The 21,834-nt window shown below is 42.6% G+C and overlaps 1 protein-coding gene across 3 annotated transcripts in view; it reads left to right on the plus strand.

Annotated features, from left to right (window-relative positions):
- SLC2A9 (solute carrier family 2 member 9) overlaps positions 1-21,834 on the plus strand; it is a 2,336,117-nt gene that overhangs the window by 1,528,308 nt on the left and 785,975 nt on the right. For all 3 annotated transcript variants that reach the window (XM_078678475.1, XM_078678476.1, XM_078678477.1), the window contains one exon: positions 14,533-14,720. In XM_078678475.1, the coding sequence (XP_078534601.1) occupies positions 14,533-14,720 (188 nt within the window). The remainder of the gene's footprint in view (positions 1-14,532; positions 14,721-21,834) is intronic.

Consider the following 21,834-nt stretch of genomic DNA (forward strand, 5'->3'; position numbering starts at 1 on the left):
CCCAGCGTCCAACAACTAGAGCGCTGCAGGTGGACTCCAGGAAGCAGCTGGCTCGGACCCTCCACGCCCTCTGCACAAACGGCGCTAACCACCGGCGTCAGAACGAGGCGGGAGGGAAGGGCGAGTCCAGTGCCTTCTAATTGGATAATGCGGCTGTCTGTCTGCTTTCCGAATGCCTCAGCAGAACAGCCTATGGAAAAGCAGCCAGTCCTGTCATGCAAATCCTGCTATAGCGCGATATAAGCAGCGCGGGTACCGCGACCCGCTCTCCTCCACACCAAAGTACAGTAAGTTTTAAAAAAAAGTAAAAGTGATCACAAGCGCTGTGTCAGCGTATTAGTCTCACTCACAAACACGCCGGTAGCGCAGTTAAAAAAGCGGTAGGGACACTGCCACTGCCCACTTACCACAAAAAACTGCAAGTTCTGGTGCCTTATATCCCCCCCAGCGTCCAACAACTAGAGCGCTGCAGGTGGACTCCAGGAAGCAGCTGGCTCGGACCCTCCACGCCCTCTGCACAAACGGCGCTAACCACCGGCGTCAGAACGAGGCGGGAGGGAAGGGCGAGTCCAGTGTCTTCTAATTGGATAATGCGGCTGTCTGTCTGCTTTCCGAATGCCTCAGCAGAACAGCCTATGGAAAAGCAGCCAGTCCTGTCATGCAAATCCTGCTATAGCGCGATATAAGCAGCGCGGGTACCGCGACCCGCTCTCCTCCACACCAAAGTACAGTAAGTTTTAAAATAAAGTAAAAGTGATCACAAGCGCTGTGTCAAACCATGAATCATCATTCAGCAGCTTGAACACACAGTATAACATTTAATACCAACCTCAACACACTAATTGTTAATAAAAGACTTTTTCAAATAATGAGGGGGAAATCCATCCAAGGCAGCAGCATTAGGCACTTGTCTGGCAGGGTACAGTTTCACACTAGAAGATTTTGGGATTAGTGCACACCGGCCATGTGCACTTCGTTCTCCATTTACTACAAATATTGAGAAATAAAATTGTGTTGTAACAGGGATTACAATAAAAACTAAATCCCTACATTCATAGATTATGCCTTCCTACCATTCCATCCCGCAATCAATTCCTGAAGTGCTTTTGTCTTGGGGCCTGAGGCACTGCATAGACTGCAAGAATGATAGCCATGCCTCTGGCAGAGCCGGCCTTACAGCTGGTTGCACCAGGTGTGACAATAGATCTCTTTCTCCAAGGATTCACTCAGTAACTCTATTCAACACTGCCCCTCATCTCTCCATATACCCTCTCACATATGTATTTAATTTCTTTTAGATTGCTACTCCTCCCAATGTAGGGTGTCAAGAGGGGTTCTCATCACACACACATTATTCAGAGACAACAAGCTATATAGTTTATGTGTCAATGTAGAGGAAATGCTACTTCAGATAATGAGAGCTGCAAGGCATAGGAGTTACATGCCATTCATACTGGTAGGCATTATATGCAGGGCCACTGGAATGATTGTGGCATGGGCTGACTAAATTGAACAGCAAGTAAAGGCAAAGTATGCTGCATAATGCAGCACATATTTTGCGGTGTTAATTCATTAGTAACTAATTTTAATACATGGTAATACTGTCTGGGCAAAGGTTTTACCTCACCAGTACCAGCTTAACACCTACATAAATAAATAAATGTGACCAGTCAGCCTTTGTGAAGGGCCTTCCACTGCGTGTGAACATATCTCACTACTTTTTTAGTAACTTTAGATCCTAGTGAGCTAGAAACTATATATTTGCTAAAATCTGCAGATTATGCAACAGAAAATATATTATATGGCAAATTCGACAAATCAATAATTATGATAAAAAAGCTGCGGTTGCATACGTGCATAATTCCAGTTGCCCTGATTATATCTAAAGAGTGCTTTGTCTGGAGAAATACAAACTCAATGTTTAAAACATAACATACTGCCACTCCCTCTGTGCTGCCACTCTCCCTCTGCTTTCCCTGCGCTACCTGCTTTCCCTGTCCCTGCACCATCTGCGGTCCCTGTCCCTGCTTCTGCATTGCTGCTACCCTTGTGCTGTCCTGGTGCTGCCTGCTGTCCCTGTCCCTGCACTGCCTGCGGTCCTTGTTCCTGTATTGCCGTTCCTTCTGCACTGCCCCTGTTCTTCCTGCTTTCACTGCACTGTCTGCAATCCCTGCCCCTGCACTGCAGCTCCCTGTGCAATGTCTCTGCACTGCCTGCTGCCTCTGCGCTGTTGCTCCCCTTGCACTGCTGCTCCCCCTGTCCCTTCGCTGTCTGCTGTCCCTAACCCCGTGGTGCCCTTCCCTACGCTGCCTGCTGTCCCCAACCCTGCGATGCCACTCGCCCTACACTGTCCCTGTGCTGCCTGCTGTCCCTGCGCTGCCGCTCTGTCTGCACTAACTGCTGTCCATGACCTCGCACTGCCCATCCCAGGTCCTTGGCTGGCGACCAGGACCACTAGGATGACCCACCAGGACCACTAACGGAGGCCGCTCCACAGGATGCAGTGGATGTGTGCAGCGGGCCTGCCGCCAGTCCACCACAGGTTAGACAAAGCCCAGCGCCAGGACCCAGGCCCACCTGCCACCTACCGGTATACTGCCAAGGAACTCCTGGATCCCAGATGCCAAAACAACAGCTGCGTCTCCTCCTTCCCACTATCCACCGAAGGACCCTTCACCTGCTGACACTTCTCCTGAGACACAACCTACGAAAGATCCCACACAACTCCTGCCCAAAAGAGACCAAGAACACTCCACTGTATCATGCTCAACGCCCGCTCCCTCTGCAAATACACCACGGAAGTCTGGGACACCATCTCTACCCTCTCCACAGACGTTGCCTTTATTACGAAACGTTTCTCATACCCTTCTCGAACCCCGGCATCACCACCAGCATTCCCGAAGGCTACAAGATGACTAACCGAGACCGCATCAAGTAACAAGGCAGATTCTTTGCCATAATCTTCAAGGAAACGACCAGATGTACCATCACCAATGGCTTTCGGTAATAATTGCATGGATAGTAAGGGTGCGCTCATGCTTACTAATTGTGCTGTGTGAGCCAATTATGAACACCCTCATTTTGAATTAACAAATGTGTAAATTGAGCTTCATATGCAGTGCATGAATGCGTACCAAGCTACATCAAATGATCAGTTATACCTTGAATTATATTTTAATAAACATAGTTGCTTTATTTGCCTTCCACTCCCATACCTAGGTGCCACCAACATACATGAAATTGAAATATGGTTATCTTAGTGTGGAGATGTTGTGCAAAAAGTATTTTTGCCTCAAGTGCTACGCTTTGACCCTCCTAAAACAAGGCTCTAGAACTACACCTGTCAACTAGAATGAACATTTGCATATTGGTGAGTTCATAAATACTGGGATAAATCACATAATTTAAAAATGAACTGCTTTATTTGAAAAACAAAGAATGCTTACCATCAGCATAGCATGTACAATAAATGATGTTCTGAATATCCAACTTTATGGCTTTAAAAAAAGATTGGCAGGAATCTTTAATTAAAATACAACGATGATGAAGTGCTAAGGTACGTGGCTAATTGCTTCGACAGGTATAAGTTAATTTTGTACTCCTTTCTCCCTGCCCTACTTTCATACATTTCCCTCTTCCCATCCCTCACTCTACTCTACTCCCTCCCTCCGACTATCTTTCCCAAGAGGTTCCTTTCTCCTCTTGCCTACAGAATTCACACACAGACGCTGCTTTTCTGTGCCAGACATTCGTAGAATCCAGATGTTCGACTTTACAGGACATCTGTTTACGCCTTTTTGTTTTTCAATATTGCATTTTCTACCGAGCAGTGCATATCTACTATTCATGGTTTACGGTATCCGTGCTTTTTATTTTTACAAATGTCTCTATCATACACAACAGATTATTCGTTTCACAGTGTCACAGACCTTGACCACATGGTGTGCACAATATACCGGTCTTCTTAAGCCACGTGGCTCCTTGCATTGTAACTGGACACTGAAGTTTGGGCACATCTGACAGCAGATGCCTCAAATTTCCTAGGACTATTCCTAAAGTGGAGACCAACTGCATGCAATACTGGCTCATAATAAATCATTTGGCAAAGGAGAAACATGACTAACTAGTATACGTGTACAAGATTTTTAACGGCCACTTCTTGAGTTTATTCAGAAAATGTGAATTTTGCCTTCTAAAGACTAATAACATTTTTGTGAACTAATTTTCTGGTTGGGAGATTTTAAAACAGTTGAATCACCTCTGTGTTTGTTCTTCCCATTGTTTAAAGAAAAATGTATTAAAAAAGAATTGTACAAATAGCAGAAATATAATAGCATAATGCTACTTATACAAATAGCGTATTATAAAGTTGTAAAGTTTTGTAGACTTTAGAGATTTCGAAGTTACACATTCATCCTGAAAACGGTTGATAGGGCTTATTAATAGTATGAAATGTGGTATTATGAAGTACCAAGTTTTATTACGGGTTTTATGGTTTCAAGGGTCCTAAGAGCTAATTCCCAAAACAAATTTCAAAAAATCGGAAATCTCCTGACAGTTTACCTTTATTTTGTTAGTAGATTTTCAACTTTTAGTGTGTCCCGGGCGTTTACCTTTTATATTTTGTCCCCCACTGCTGTTTCCACCATGGTACAGTCCTCAATTAAAAGGTAGTGTAACATTTGCTCAAAGATATGAAAGTTAGTGATGCTACAATACTTTATTGTCAATTCAACACCTAGCAATAATGTATTTTGGCCTGATTAAACATACAAGTATTACACAATTTGTCTTTCTATTTGAAATTGAATGCACAGTATAAATGAAGCGCTCTTGCCAAGCACAGTTGTCGCCGGTAGTCTTTCTACATTGTGGGTGTGTGTCCCTTCAGGTACTGCATATGTTCACTAGTCACCATTCACTGTTCCCCACTCTCCAATTGGGGAAACATCCTTTACAACGCAACTTTTACCACGCAGTGCTATTACAACGCAGGTTTTACAACGAAAACCATTACAACGCATTGCGCTGGGGGGCGCTCTAGGATAGGGAATAGATTTAATTTACTATCCAACACCTTCCCTAGTGTCCACGGGGACTGGAGTTGGAATAGTAAATAAACTATTCACTATCCAGCACCCCAAAGCGCTATGCGTTGTAATGGTATGCGTTGTAAAAACCGTGTTGTAAAAGCATGCGTGGTAAAAGCATGCGTTGTAACGTCATACATCCCTCAAATTGTTCCTTGCTCTATCAACAAAGTAAGCTGGCTATGGGTGACATTAGTCATGGGCGATCATTATTAGACGTCATGTGGATTTCTGAGACACAACTCTGAGCCCTCCCGCAGGATGGGACACATAGACTGACTGACTCACCACCATGGATCCAAGCATCAAGGAATGACAGGCACGAGAAATGTACATGAAAACAAAGACCACAGGGACCTTCCTTAGATAACATTCACACAAGACAAGACATATATAAAGGTACAAATCTGTCAGAAAGGTTGTGTTGTTTACTCTATCTCTCATGTGATGCAGCAGAAACTAAAACGAGCCCAACCTTCAGGAAAGAAATCGATTACAAACCTTGAAGCAATATCACACATATTGTGAGTGCTTCCCTTCCAGCGGGTTCTCCTCCAAACCTCTTAAACAAGTTGTGATTACTCTACCTGAAATCTGCTGTAACATTTTGAAAAGAGAAGCACAAGAAAACTACAAGAACTTCTGGGATAAAATCTCATCCCCATGATCACGAGTTAGCTTTCAGTCCAATTAATGTTTTCAAAACAACACATTGCAACATGGCATCTTGTCGCCCAACATGAATCTAAAGCAAGCTATGTTTTTACTGCTTAGCCTTACAGTGACATGTGAAGACGGTGCCCATCATATCTTAGGCAAGCAGTGGCATAGCCAATAGGTCTTGGCTAGGGTGGAGGAGCGTCGCCCCACTGCTCCCTCGCAGTGCCAGAAAGCCAAAACATAAAATGGTAATTACTAAAAGTTATTAGCATTTTATGTTTGCTATGCACATTGCTGGCGGGTGGGCAAGGCTGCTCTGTTCTTCGAGCAGGGCAGGGGAGGTGTGATTTTGCCCACTCCTGATTGCGCAATTACTGTTTGCCTGTATGAATTGCAGCCTGCATAAAGAACATGGCCACCCCATTAGCACCTGGCTGGACGGCTTTCCGACCCATCGTAACATATCTTGCAGCGTTGTGTTTGGCTCAGGGGAGGCAGTCTGGCTGCCTGCTTCTTGGTCCTGTCAGAGGCAGGAAAGCAGGAGCCGAGAAGATGAGGGATCCGGCGGAAAAGTAACATTTTTAAAAAAGGTTTCCACGTGCCCTGCAAATCCCTCTCCGCGACCCCTCGTGCCCGGCCCCACCCGTGAGCAATACTGCCCGCTACTGGTCTCGCCTAGGGGAATTTATAAGTGTTTAACCAGAGCTATTGACTGTTCCAATGTCTTAGCTACGTTGTAGAGCATTATGGTTGCTGTGCAGCATGTTGAAAAGTTAGAATAAAGCGATATAAGCATTTTGTTTTACCTTATATATAACCAAGTATACATTATGCACACATAAACAACCCTGATAAAAAATTACCTACAATGTATTCTAGTTTTTCTGTCCTTGCATTATTGGCAACTTCTCCGTATCGTAACAGCATATTTTTGCATTGCAGGAACAAACCATCAAAATAACTGTTTATTGCTGAAAAACAAAAGCAGTGTTCATGACATTGTGAAGTTCTTTTGCTATATCTCAGAGATACTTTAGCCTTTTTCCTGCTTACAGTCACAAAAATCAGTGAGAAAGTCCTCTGTAAGTGGGGAGGTCTTCATATGCTGTTTAGCAAAGCCACAGAGTCTTCTTGTAAAAGGAAGTCTCTGCAAAATGCATTCTCAGCCTAGGTGAGTAGTTTCCACAATGAGTACAATATTAAGCAGGAAGCTGAATGAGTTATAGACATGTTCCTAAAGCCAGTGATAAAAAATGAATTAGGAGGAATATAAGGAAGAGAACAACATAGATAGTATGGCAAGGACAGACTGACATAATGAAAACTAACACACTGAAGCAATATCAGAGGGCTGCAAGAGAGATCGAGTATTCAATGAGTAATGCAGATAACTAGTGTATGATCATTATGGAAGGTAGAGAATAGAGACGAGACAAAGATCTCAACAGTTGGCAACCATTTTGTGAAAGCTAGTGGCTTCACATCATAAATGATTTTAGACGTGTTTTACCACAGAAAGCTGAGTCTGGTAACTTAGTAGACTATGGCGTCCACTGTAGGGGCCTGTGTTTGACCTCCTAGTCACAGGTGCAAATCCCAGTGGATCCACTCAGCCTTTCATCCTTCTGAGGTCAATAAAATGAGTATCATTGAGTTGGGTAACAATGAACATATATTATAACAAGATGCCCCTCCTGGTGGATTAGCTTTTTACAAATACACATGATGTTGTTGCTGTGATAAAGGACAGAGCAATCTTAGAACGAGTTGGGTGTGCTTTGACTCTGCCCATGGAAGTGCTGCTTTCTCAACTCATACTATTGGCTATTGGGTGTATTATTACACCTCTTATGGCGTAGTTGTACTGCATTACAGACTGTTTTACTTTGAAAAAGTAAATCGAATCACTACGTATTTAATTATTTATCTAATAGATGCATTGTGTGAATAAATCAAATGTGCTTTTCATGTGGAAGGCTTCTTTAAATATAATTTAGTCCAACTCAGATTGCAAGCAAGGAAGACCCATTTGCTACGCCACAGCTTTTTGGGTACTTAAGACGATGTGGGGAGCGGAGTGTATGGCAGCTGTAGGTGGGGTTGGGCTTGTATCAGTGAGAAGGACGTTCAACATTCTTTACCTAGCACACAGAACGATGCCTCAGTCATTGAACTCAAAACATGCATTTAGCATTTCACAAAAATATCTAACCTTCAAACCAATGCAGCAGACAGCGCACTCAATATGTTAGTATGGCAGTTTTTGTGATTATGAATGAAATTAGTTCAGTGCATGTTTTATTTAGTCAGATAGCTGCATTGGTTTCACTCTTTATAAGACTTTCACTCTTTCAAGGTTAACACACATAGCTCCACTCACCTCCACGGACCTGCAAGTTTCCTCCAGCTGGCTTATGATGGCTCGGATTCTGTCACTGCTTCCCACTAACAAGGCAATGCCCTCTGTTAGCTAATACTGAAAAACAACACGAGTGGGCTCAGAACCAAAACAAGCAACACTACATATGCGCCTACCATCCAGCTCCTGTTCCCAATGGCTGCCGTGGACTGTTTGGGGGAGTGGCGGGAAAAGGGATATGAAGCAGCGAATAGAGATAAAGCTGCACTGAGCCCGCGAAACTGCCCTTTTCATAAATGAAGATTACTGGCATCAGTGGTCTGTGCATATTTGCAGGGAGGCAAAAAAAAAGAGCAAGTATAAATCAATTAAAAGATGGGGTGGGTGCATACCCAAGCACAGAGGGTAGGGGGGCTGTGTGGATGTGTTGGTTGGCACAATGTGCGCATGTTACATTGCTGTCTCTGAAGGGTCTTTCATGAGAAAGGATCGAGACGGAAACATGAACTACGGCATTCTTATAGCATATCTAAAGAAGATCGCTGCAGGTAAGGCAATGTGCAAATAACGAAAACAACAACATAAAGCCATGCAAGAGACTTAATTTCGGAAAAGTGTTGTCTGCTAGCCCGTCGCTGCTTTCACCGACCTAAAAAAACAACACCTGACCTGCAATAGCCAGATGGGATGAGGGAAGAGAGGCCATCACATGCTTTACTGTGTGATGGCCAAATAAAATGTTTCTCAGAGTAAAATCGCCAGAAAGAGAACTAAACTCCCAAAGGAGGGACATTGACAGAAATGCACCAATAAGAAGCCAGCATTTCTGAATGCCACAGATAGGAGCCAATGGCAATTGGTGGGTTTGTCAAACCCCACAAAAGAGATATAACAGGTCGATCAAATCTTGACCTAAAAAGAAAGGCTAAAAAAAGTGTAGGAGTTCCTGACACCCTCTTATATTGATTTACTTCAGGGCTTCCCCCTTTCCCTGCCATCAATTTATCTGATAACCACAACATAAAGTGGAACCTTTCCAGGGCCTTGGCAGAAATCGAGTATTGCAATTTTTTTAACAGATCTCCCAAAAACCTCAATAATGGTTTGTCTTGGACTAAGTACCAAAATTGACATTCCTCACCCTGGCCTAAAACATGAAATCTACCTCCTTTAATCTGATTAATTTGGCTCAATGAGAACCTGTCTTTTTCAACCCGAGTTAAGAAGCTGGTTGGAACCTGCTTCGGCACTCTGAAAGCTCTGAGGAAGTTTCTTCCTCTCCTACCAAAACCTGCTAAAGAAAGGGTTGTTCGCGCCTTGATCTTGTCCGCCTGGACTATGCCAATGCACTCTATGTAGGCATGTCCGGCTACCTCTTGAATAAATTGCAGGCTGTCCAAAATTCGGCCGTCAGACTGTTGCTGGGGTTATCTAGCAGGTGTAGTGTGCGCGTTCATTTGCGCTCCTTACGCTGGCTCCCGGTGGAGTCACGAATAAAATGTAAGATTTTGGCTATTGCCCATAGGGCTCTTCATGGTTTGGGTCCTGCCTACCTACAGAAGAGGTTTGCTTTTTAGAATCCAGTGAGACAGTTGCGGTCTTCTTCAAAACTTCTGGTACAGACCCCTAGGTTCAAACGCCAAAGGCTTGGTGAGAGTTCCTTTATGCGGAAAGCGGCTTTGGCATGGAATGCTTTACTCTTGGCGCTGCGTGGCATTCAAGATCTTGCAATTTTTAAAAAAAGTTAAAAACCTTTCTGTTATAACTGTTTTCCTGGTTTATGTCTCTTTTGCCCAAGAACGCGCCGGGACACTCTGTCGAGTTTCTGCGCTGGAAATAAATTCATATAACATAACATAACATTAAATGGCATGACATGCAATACAGTGACGAAGACACTGGAATGACCTGAATTCCAAATTGAGTACAGATCTTAATATCCTGTGTCCCAGTTCCTTCTGAGAACTGAATTTCCTAGAATGACTTTTAGCTGACAATCTTCACAAACAAGGTGATGTTTAAAAAGTTGTGTACAGGGCATCTCTCTTCAGATATTGATGGACTCTTAACTACCTTTGTAAATTCTATATTCCTTCTGTAATTATAGCACTCCAATGATTCAACACTGTTGATTCTATATGGAAACTAAATGAAGGAATGAAGCAACATCTCCATCGACGTCCGTCTGAGATTGTGACTGTGTCCTAATCCAGTACGACTAGATATCCCTTGTTTGCGCTATGTTAACCTAAAACTTTGAAATTCAGTATGTACGGTTTGCCTCATTGGATTTCTGTTGTTTTGGTATTTTTTATGAATTAAAATACAATCTAGATTTCTAAACCTGTTGTGGGATCATTTTGTCTCACTGCTTGAAGTGTTGCAAAATTACTTCACACATTGCCTTTAATTTAAGCCTGACTCCTCTGTGCCAAGCTACTAGCAGGGTTAACATAGGTTAATTTTGGGTTTGCTTGTGCTTGACTGGGATTGTGGTTGCTGCTTCACCAGGGCTCACACCCCAGTCAACCAGTAACCCAATTTCCAACAGGGTGGCACAATGAGTGCTTCCGGCCCACTAATAGCATTTCATTTGCAGGTCCTTGTTACATATAGCACAATGACCTAGATATTACACAAGTAAATTAAGTGTGCCAATCAGGGGTAAGCTAATATTACCATGTTTTATGGAGAGAACACAAGCTCTTTAGCACTGGTTGGCAGTGGTAAAGTGCACAGCATCCTAGTGCCAACATAAATGAATTCAGAAAACAGGAGGCATAACAGCAAAAGGTTTGGGGGTGACCGTGCAGAGAGGCCCAAGTCCAACACTCTCAAGTGGAAGTATACCAGAAATTAGAAAGGTCAGCCTATTGTAACTCTTCACTATGTGATACTTACTTTATCCCAAAAAATCAGATTCCAAGAGCAGTGTAGAAACACATAGATATCATTATCTGTGACAAGATCACATATGGCTTGAGTAATTGCCGGTGGCTGAGATTAATTCAAGCATTCCAACCATCACTTTATGTATTCTTATGGGTGCTGTGAGTGTTTCTATTTTTGGCGTATTTCAGCACCTCGTTCAAGACCTTCAGAGGGCAAACAAAGTATAAGGGTCTGATTTAGAGTTTGCCTGATAGGTTTCCCCATCACAGACGTGACGTATATCCTGCTTACCATATTACAAGTGCTTTAAATACTATGTCACTTGTACTAAAGCAGACAGGATATTCCATCACATTTGTGATGGAGTACCCATCTGCTAAAATATAAATCACGCTTTAACAGTGGTGGGTGGTGGATTTTTAACGTGGTGGGCGTATTGCTAGCGGCAAAGCAAGTGAGCCTGACGCTTGTAAGTGGGGTTGGGGGGGGGTTCTTGCTTGCTCTTCACAAAGTCAAAGTTTATTTTCGTAACATGTAGAATGTTTGACATTATCATGACACACAATAGCACTGCTTTGAGAAGCATATATTAATAGTGCTTAAACATAACTTATAATTATTCTGCCACTGCCCCCACCCTGGAGACAGTGGCATTAGTGCACTAAGAGGCAAGGCAGATGTCATGTGAACGCTGTATGTGGGTTAGGTTCCATTAGCTAGAGCAACATTGCAGTCTATTAACCCCTTCCATGCTGGTGACTGAACCACTCCGTCACCAGCCACGGGTGGGCTGTGCTAATGACGGAGTGGTTCCTGCGCGGCACTAATTTTGCACCTGCACGGCGCGTTCTAATGGGCAGGCGGGGCCGTGACGGAACCACTCCGTCATTAGCACAGCCCACCCGTGGCTGGTGACAGAGTGGTTCCGTCACCAGCATGGCGGCGCCGTGCGGACCCTCCTCTCCCCCCCAGCACCGCGGCGGGATTACCGCCGCGGCCAAGGGGTTAAATCAAACACACCACATTTCTGTGCAGCTTGCATTTTAAACATGTAATGTGCTCAGGGAAAAGGAAGATCAGTGAAATCAAATATTTGGAGTTTTAAAAGCTTACCTTGCCAGCTTTTAGAGGCTCTGTCCCAGTCTGTTCTGCTGGTTGGTGAGATGAGGCCACGGTTGGGGTGGTGCTGGTTGCTAGAGGTGTCCGATTCCCAGCCACAGTTCACAGTAGAGCTGAAAGTGAAAGCTCTACTCTGCCAACACGGCAAAAATGCTATAAACAGATACACTGAGGCATAAGCATGGTCAGTGTATCTGCTTACAGCATTCAACATGTGACTGACGTCACAGGGTCATGAGTTAAGTTTCATGACTCTGAGGTCACGTCATACTGGCACAAATGCATTTGTCTTTACAATATGCAGCGTTACTACATGAATCACAGCACAATACATTGTGCTTTGTTTGATTAATGTAGTTAACTGTTAGTTCTAACGCTGTAAAGAAAAAACTGAGTAAATGACCCCTCCCTTTCCTCTCTCGTCACAGGGATGGCTTGGGAAAGGGCGAGTCATCAATGTTGCTCCAGTAATAAGCAGCCTCGGGTTTCCGCTCAAGCATGGAAGACCTCCTTAAGGACTATTCCTCGTTGGTCATGTGGGCCTTCTTGGGATCAGGAGCCTTTCTGCCTTTTTGAGTCCATGAAGCAAGAAAACAGGAGGCCAACCACTAGACCCTTGGAGAACTGTTCTGCTTCCTGGGTGCCAGCTGGAGTTAGAAGTCCTTGTGGAAGTCACCCCTTTACCAGAAGGAGTCAGGAGTCTTCTTACAGAGCAAGGTCTTTTTCTTCAGCAAGAGTTTCCCCAGTTACAATAGTATTCTGAGAAGTAGTTGATGTGCTAGATATATCTTGTGCAATAGGCAGCGATTGGAGAAAGTTCATCACCTATTCATAACTATCTTCTCACAGTCCCCCCACAACAGCTATTCAAGCGAATCATATTCATTTCTGTCTTCCATCATTATAGGTCACTTCACTTTCCTTTTCTGAATCATTAAAGTGAAACCAAATGATGGGCTCAAACATTTTATACAACAATAAAAATGGTGTCTGATCATAACAAAATGGTTTCATACCTAATACAAAACTAGGTAAGGCAAACCATTAATGTACAAAACGTACGGTATAACTGACACTCTAAATTATTTCATATATGTATTTTGCATGGCATGTTGTCTAGCAGCAACTTTACAGTTTTTGCTAGATCTTTCGTGTATTGTTTTTCTGATGAGAAAAATATCTCTGGGGAATTTGGAATCCCTCCCACTACGATAAGTAGATTTCTGATGAGCCGTGGTCCAATTAGTTGTTTTTTTGGGTCCTTTTGCAAGGGTTCTCTGATTCTGGCCCTTGAGGGAAAGTCAGTTTGTGTTAATTTTATGAGAGGAATACATTCTGTAGCAGGAATGCTTTTGTACTGTCCTAGACACATTGTTAAAATGTTTCCACAAGCCTTTCCAATACACCTTGATAGACTACCCATCTCCCTGTTCCATTTGAATGGAAGCTTGCTGTTCTATCTGTCGCTGTTAGGCCTGGGTGTGGGAGAAAAGATGAACGCCGGGAAAGCCACCGAGAGCAACATGAAGTTCTGTTCTTTGTGGCTGTTTTTTTCTTTTTCTTTTTTAATAATGCCCGCTCTGAACTATGCATGCACATTTAAGCTTATTTTTTTTAAGTTTCTAAGAACGGAAAAGGGAGAAAAGTAAAATTCGTGTTTCACTGTAGAGAATGAGGTGATATCTAATGTGATGAAAACATCTTTCCCAAACGAAATATGCTGAGGATTTCAAGGTCGTATATTGTCAGCGATCGTCTAAACCACGAATGCCATTTGCTGGAGTTTGATTTAACTTTTATGAACTCTTTAGACCTTTTTCAATATATCATTCTGTATATTTTGTGTAGGTGAAAATAATACCATGCAAATTTCTTTTTATCTATTTTGCCAAATAGTTAGTGTTGGGGAAAGTTGACCTAGAAGTCAGATTACATACACTGCACCCTATTCAGGAATTTTGCACAATATTTGCATCCCTCTCTGACTGTTGTTAAATATGTCAGTATTTTTAAAAAATGAATTTCCTTTATAAAAGCAAAGAGATGCCAGGACTCAATCTAGTCTCCTGTGTGGATCAGAGCAAATGTCGGTGTAAAATTGTATTGCAAGATAGCTACATTGATTGCAACTAGTAAAAGAAATGCCGATAACTAGTGTACAATTCCCCAGCTGAAGAATAATTTAAATAACTGTCCGTATCGGTCTATTACGGAATTCCCTAGGCTATACACATAGGTTGGCTCGAATGAATTAGAAGTGGCCAAACACCGTTAATCATTTAAATAGCTCTCCAGGCATCTTCAGATGTGTCACAAAGAAATTTTTTAAGGCAAATTATCATAAATACTTTAGAGTAATATAAACATATTGGTTTAAAATATTAAATGACATCTTAATATTTCTTTCCACAGCATTCCAGACCTTTCTTGGGAAGGAGAATGTGTTTCAGGCAATGGAAGCGGTTTTAGCAGAGAGCAAAATACAGAAAAACCTTAAATTACTGTCTGTTCCACAACTTCTAGTCAAGCGCTCTGTTCGCTGGCAGATAATTACTGTTATTGTTACCATGGCTTGCTACCAGCTCTGCGGTCTGAATGCTGTAAGTATTCAATGCTGTAATGCAGCCTCTTCAGGCCCCTTTCTTTGCTTCAAGATTCTTAATTGTACAACACCTACAATGTAATTATTTCGGAATTGTCGTCTTTTGTGACTAGATTATTCTTTTTGCTGTTCATTACTGTAGACATGAAAGTTCCTACCAATGAATAAAGGATAATAATAGGTTACATAAATGTCATTTTATGAGAGTTCCAGCTTTATTCTGGAGATTTTGAAGAGCAAGAGCATTTAGTGTACCATTTTCCACATATAATTGCCTTACAATTGCAGACCAGTAGTTGTCAATAATTAAAGTACTTTTTTTGCTTTCTTATGGCACATTATATCACATTTTTTCTGTCATGAGTTATTATCTCTGCCATTTACTCATCACAAATATCTTCCTGTCTGGGTCACCAAATCCTTGAATATGTATTCATGCTTTGCTGCAGCTACAATTATGTCCTGAAACTTCTGTTCATTATTTAGCACCAACACATTTGTGTCTGGCCTCAAAAGAAAACAGCACTCATATAGGAATAGTCTTCATGACTTCCAGTGAGTGCAGAACATTTCTAACTTTAAAATACTAATGTGAACTATAAATATTAAACATTTGTTATATTCTTGGATGGTTGTTAAGTTATAGAAAGGTACTTTGTAATTGTATGTAAACTTTCTTTGACACCGAAAACATCTGGTCATGCTCGTATCCTACTTTGTCCTCCACAACTCACAGGATTTCCAGAGCGACAGCAGCAGTTTATTGCTTAACATTGGTCTTTGCGGAGAGACACAGTTTGATTCTGTGAACCAAATGGACTGTAGCAGTTGCGCTCTCACCGCCAGGGTGGCTGCATTATTAGATTGTATGTTACCTTCTTTGAGCAAGCAGTGGAAGGACCACTGTAGCTGCAAGGATGACACCTGTATGACTGTGCCCGCTGCTGTGAGCGGGGGTAGAGCGAGTGGGTGGTAGGGTTTCTGGTTGTCTATGGTCGATGAGTCTCTGATGAGCACGCTGATGACTCTGTACAGTTCTGTGGGGCATAACACAACCTCTTCTGGATTTTGTCTCAAACGTTGCACTATCAATCATTTCACAACACTGCGGCTTTTTCGAAGTACATGCTTTGACATAAGTCCAGGTACAAATCTCCACCTAAGAAGCCCAACTGTGAATTACAACAGATATTCCTACCGCCTAAGCTCTAACCTTGCTCTAATGAAAGATGCCTCTTGGGGCAAGGTCAATAGTTGTACATTCAAGTTCTAAAAGAAGGGTGTGAATCTACCATCCTGGTTTATTTTTTAGCCGAAGGATATGTACAGGAATGGGGTTGACTCATCTGGCTGGTCTTGGCTCCCTGCCATTCTGGGTGGGGGCAACTTCTCAGCTGTCTCTAAACTTAATTTTAGCCAACTACTTGACTCTTTCTTGGAATGTGGCAAGGCTTTTCACAGAGCAATGAACAACAACTTTACAACTGAAATCTGACTGCAAGTGACTTAGGCAACTAATAAATTTCAGAAGGTTGACTGCTATGTAATTCATACCCCAGCCAGAAACTGAGAAAGAGGTCTTACAAGTGGAGTGGTTGCCTACCTTAACTCAGTGCAACATAACTGAAAGTATACTTTTTATTCACATTTATACAGTGGCTTATACTTTGTCCCACAGGGCCACCTCTGACATACGATTCCCAGTGGTTTCTATTTATGTAGCTCCAGGCTCTTTCTCAATACTGGATTGTCCTCAGATCTTGATTTTATGTGTGAAACTGTTGAAGAAGTAGTAGGTAGGATTTTAACTTGCTATTGAATGTAGCATAAATTATGAAATTATACCCTTTAAATTAATAGAAATGTAGAACTGTAGGTACGCAGACAAAAGGCTGACCAGACTATTTGAGAAGTTAGACTGTGTGGTATTAAATGGATAAATAAAGAGGGACTTACCTGCTAGGCCAACACCGAGCACTCTCACAGTAGACAGTGTTATCTGTTTATGCAAACCAACCCATTGAACAGTCAGTGCTGGGTGTTAATTTGGGAAATACCTCTGAAAAAATTGGAATGTACCTGAGGTGCTGGAGATTCAAAGCAAATGTGCACAGATTCATTGTTCTTTAAAAAATGTCCATGTAAAGTTAAACATTTTGAAATCTGTATAAATAACGCTGTAGAGAGAATCAACATCATAGCCTATCAATGATGCAGAATGTCTCTTCCCACCATTACCATTTAAGAGGTAACGGTGATCACTGGCTCTCAATTTAGATCAATAGATTGATTTGTAAGCAATGTGAAACATTTTCATAAAAGCATACCGAAGTAATTAGGATTTTGAGGAAAAGGCATTCCGGCCATAGTGCAGAACTAAACAGCAAAAAAGCACATCAGCTATGGCACGATCTCTGTGCCGTAGCTCAATCGAAAAATACAGAGAATACAGGGAAATTCTGAAGTTTTTATGGCTCTCTAATAGCTACCTAAACTCTCTATATTGACTCGAAAGTAAGGTCTCAAGTGTTATCCATGCCTTATCAGGAGTGGTCCTCTTACTTATTTGAGTTATAAACTGCAGTGATCACTGAGAAACATTCCTTGCATCAACAGGAGGGTGTTTTGATGTATTAACAAGACAAATGTTGAGTCCTATCGAGTACCACAATATCGAGGTACAAAAATATCGTGCCAAAATATCGAAGTCAAGAATATCGACATCCTATCTACATCATGGTAAGTACATACATATCGGAAAAAAATATCGATGTTTAAAATATTGTTATAAAAATATTGTTTTTTTAAATGTTAAAAAAATAATGTAAAATATAGTAAACAATACATATAATTAAAAGAAACAGTTAAAAATATTTAAAAATGTTTAAAAATCATAACTAATACATATAATGTTAAAATAAATTAAACATATACACATAAAATATAATATGTATACTTACTTATTAATATTCAGAAATAATTATTTTAATAACTTATAAATTGTTAAATCATTTTATAAAATATAAATACATATATACACATTCACAAATATTATAAATACAAATATAAAAATAGATATAACAAATTAAAGAACTACAACATTTTTCAACTTTTTAAAATAAATTATGCATTAACTAAAAGAATACAGAAAAATATTGGATAGCGGAGGGAATAAAATTACAATTCCAACCCCAGAGAGTACAACAGTAGGGAAAGTGTTGGATAGCGTAGGGGTAAAAATTACTATTCACACTCCAGTGAGTGCAACAGTAGGGAAAGTGTTTGATAGCTTAGAGGTAAAAAATACTATTCCCACTCCAGAGAGTGCAACAGTAGGGAAAGTGTTGGATAGCGTAAGGGTAAAAATTACTATTCCAACTCTAGAGAGTGCAAAAGTAGGGTAAGTGTTTGATAGTGTAGGAGTAAAAAGTACTATTCCCACTCCAGTGAGTGCAATAGTAGGGAACGTTTTGGATAGCGTGGGGGTAAAAATTACTATTCCCACTCCAGTGAGTGCAAGAGTAGGGATAGTGTTGAATAGCTTAGGGGTAACAATTATTATTCCCACTCCAGTGAGTTCAACAGTAGGGAAAGTGTTGGATAGCACAGGGGTTAAAATTGCTATTCCAACTCTAGAGAGTGCAACAGTAGGGAAAGTGTTGTATAGCATAGGGTTAAAAATGGCTATTCCCACTCCAGAGAGTGTAACAATAGGGAAAGTGTTGGATAGCGTAGGGGTTAAAAATAACATACTTCTCAATGAATTTTCTTTTTTTTTATTAAATAATGAATTAATAATGAATTAACAATAAATTATTTATAAGTACCACTAAAATAAAATTAATAATTACTTTAATAGCATTAAATTACCACCCACCCTATTCCCCAATAAACCCCCAACCCTCTCCACATAAAAATTAACACAATTAATATTTAATTATCAATCAACTAATACAAATTATTTACCAATTAATGCTAAATTATCAATAAATTATGTATCAATACCAATAACCAATAAATAATATTGAATAATAAGTTATTACCAATTACTAATTAACAATACATTGATTAGCAATACCAATAAATACTTAATTATAATAAATTACTTCCCACCATATTCCCCTATAAAAACACAACCCGCTCCTAAACTAAATTAAAACAATTATCATATTTATCAATTAATCAATTAATACAAAATATTTACTAATTAACAATTAATAAACAATAAATTAATTACTAATACCAAACAATAAAAATGAATAATTACTTAATTACAATTAAATTACTACCCACCCTAATCCGCTATAAACCCACAACTCGCTACGGTACTAAAACGCAAAATATACATATATTAAAAAAAATACAAAACGTGAAATACATACTAAAATACATAACTCTAACATAAACATCGATAATTTTAACATCAATATTTTTGCTATTGATATTACTAACTTCGATATTAACAAAAACAAAACTTTCTTACCTTCAGATCGATATTCTGGTCACCGATATTCTTGATGTCAATATTCTGTCCCTACGATATTTAAAACTCAATATTTTTTGACCTCCCACCTGGATCAGACATAGCCAGCGTTGTTAGGGGAAGGGTACTCAAGAGCACTGGGGGGGAGGGCAGAGGAAATTCCAGTTTCAATCAATCAATCAACCAGAACATTTGTAAAGCGCACTACTCACCTGTGAGGGTCTCAAGGCGCTGGGGGGGGGGGGGGCGGCACTGCTACTGCTCGAATAGCCAGGTCTTGAGTAGCCTCCTGAAGGTTAGTAGGTCCTGGGTTTGCCATAGGAGGATGGGGAGGGAGTTCAATGTCTTGGCGGCGAGGTGGGAGAATTATCTGCAGCCGGTGGTTGCTCTACGGATGCGGGGGACGGTGGCGAGGTCAGCAGAGCTGAGCTGGCGGTTTCGGGGTGCAGAAGGTGAGTAGTGTGTTGAGGTATGCTGGTCCGGTGTTGTGGAGTGCCTTGTGTGCGTGGTTGAGGAGCTTGAAGGTGATTCTCTTGCTGACGGGAAGCCAGTGCAGGTCTCTCAGGTGGGGTGTGATGTGGCTGTGGTGAGAGATGTTGAGGATCAGGCGTGCGTTGTCTGTGGGTGTGGATGCTGCTCCCAGTACGGTCAGCCACCAGGAGTCGTCCCAGCCTGAGGGGTGAAGCCGAGGATGAGGACCTCCATCATGTCGGAGTTCAGCTTCAGACGGCTGTTCTTCATCCACTTGGCGACCACTTTCATTCCTTTGTAGAGGTTAGTTTTGGCGGTGAGGGAGTCCTTGGTGAGGGAGAGGATCAGCTGGGTGTCTTTGGCATAAGAGATGATGTTGAGGTCGTGCAGTCGGGTGACGCGGGCGAGCGGTGCCATGTAGATGTTGAACAATGTCAGGCTGAGGGATGATCCTTGGGGTTTGCTGCAGATGATCTCAAAGGCTTCGGTACGAAAAGGGGGAGGCGGATGCTCTGGGTTCTGCCGGAGAGGAAGGAGGTGGTCCATTCCAGAGCCTTGTCTCGGATCCCTGCGTTGTGGAGGCATGTGCGTAGGGTGCAGTGGCAGACAGTGTCGAAGGTGGCTGATAGGTCCAGGAGGATAAGGGCTGCGGTTTTGCCGTTGTCCATCAGGATCCTGAAGTCATCGGCGATTTTGGTACTGTGGTTGCAGCGAATCCCGGACTGGGACGGGTCCAGGATGTTGTTTTCCTCGAGCTAGTGGGTCAGCTGTCTGTTGACGATCTTCTTGATGACCTTCACCCGGAACGGGAGCAGGGAGATGGGCCGGAAGTTCTTGAGCTCCCTCGGATCCACCTTGGGTTTCTTGAGTAAGGCATTGATCCCGGCGTGCTTCCAGTTCTCCAGGAAGGTCGTGGTCTTGAAGGAGATGTTGATGGCCTTGCCGAGATGGGGTGCAATGGTGGCGCAAGCTTTGTTGAAGATGTGGTGTGGGCATGGGACTGATGGCGAGCCGGAGTTGATGGTGTTCATGATTTTGATGGTGTCGTTGTCGTTTATGTTGGTCCTGGTGAGCAAAGGATCAATGTGGGTGGTGGCCGTGGGGTCTGAGGTGTCGGTGGCTGTTGGGGCGGTCAGGTTGTTGAAGCTGTTGTGGATGTCTGTGATCTTGCAATGGAAGAAGGTGGCGAAGGAGTCGCACAGATTTTGCGATGTTGGGATGTCGTTGGTGTGGAGCTGGGGTTGGAGAGTTCCTTCACGATGTTAAAGAGCTGTATGCTGTTTTGTGTGTTGTTGTCAAGGCGGTCCTTGAAGGAGGTCCTTTTGGTCGATCTGATGAGGTGATGGTGTCTGCGGATGGCGTTCTTGTGGGCTGCGTAGCTCTCCGGTGTCTGTTTGCGGTGCCATTTCTTCTCTAGTTTTCGGCAGGTTTGCTTGGAGGCCTGGCGGTCCGTGGTGATCCTGCTGGCAATCTTGTTAGTGCGTCTGTTGGAGGGTTTCTTGATCAGGATGAGAGTGTTGGCGCAGTCGTCGATCCAACGCCTGAGGTTGCTGGCGGTGGTGTCGGGGTCGTGGTGGTGCTTAGCTGGTCTTTGCTGGTCTTTGCTCCAGCTGAGGTGGGGGATCTGTGGGGTGCTGTTTTGCTTGGTGGGTTTCCGGAAGGTGAAGTGGATGCAGCGAAGGCCGGTCCAGTGGAGTTCGGTGGTGTCGCTGAAGGTGACGTGGGAGTTTGCGGAGAGGATGGGGTCTAGCGAGTGGCCGTTGGCATGGGTGGGCGTTGTGATGAGCTTTTTGAATCCGAGGTTGGCGAGGCTGTCAATCCGGGTGGTGGAGTTGGTGTCGTTGTTGTTCTCGAGGTGGGGTCTCCGAGGAGAATGTAGTCTGTGGAGGCGAGAGCGTGCATTTTGAGGAAGTCGGCGATGGAGTCGCTGAACTGAGGCCAGGGTCCGGGGGTCTGTACATGAGAGTTCCTCTGAGAGTGGTGTTGGGATCTGTGTGGATGTGGAAGTGCAGGTGTTCAGCGGTGCTGAGGGTGTTGTCGGTGCTAGTCGAGACCCTGAGGGTGTTCTTGTGGATAATAGTGATTTCACCTCCTACTCCATTGGTGCGGTCTCTGCAGGTGAACTTGTAGCCGTCCGGGATGGCTGTGGCGATGTCCG

Source organism: Lissotriton helveticus, chromosome 2_2 (genome assembly GCF_964261635.1).
Source record: "Lissotriton helveticus chromosome 2_2, aLisHel1.1, whole genome shotgun sequence".
Classification (NCBI taxonomy): domain Eukaryota; kingdom Metazoa; phylum Chordata; class Amphibia; order Caudata; family Salamandridae; genus Lissotriton; species Lissotriton helveticus.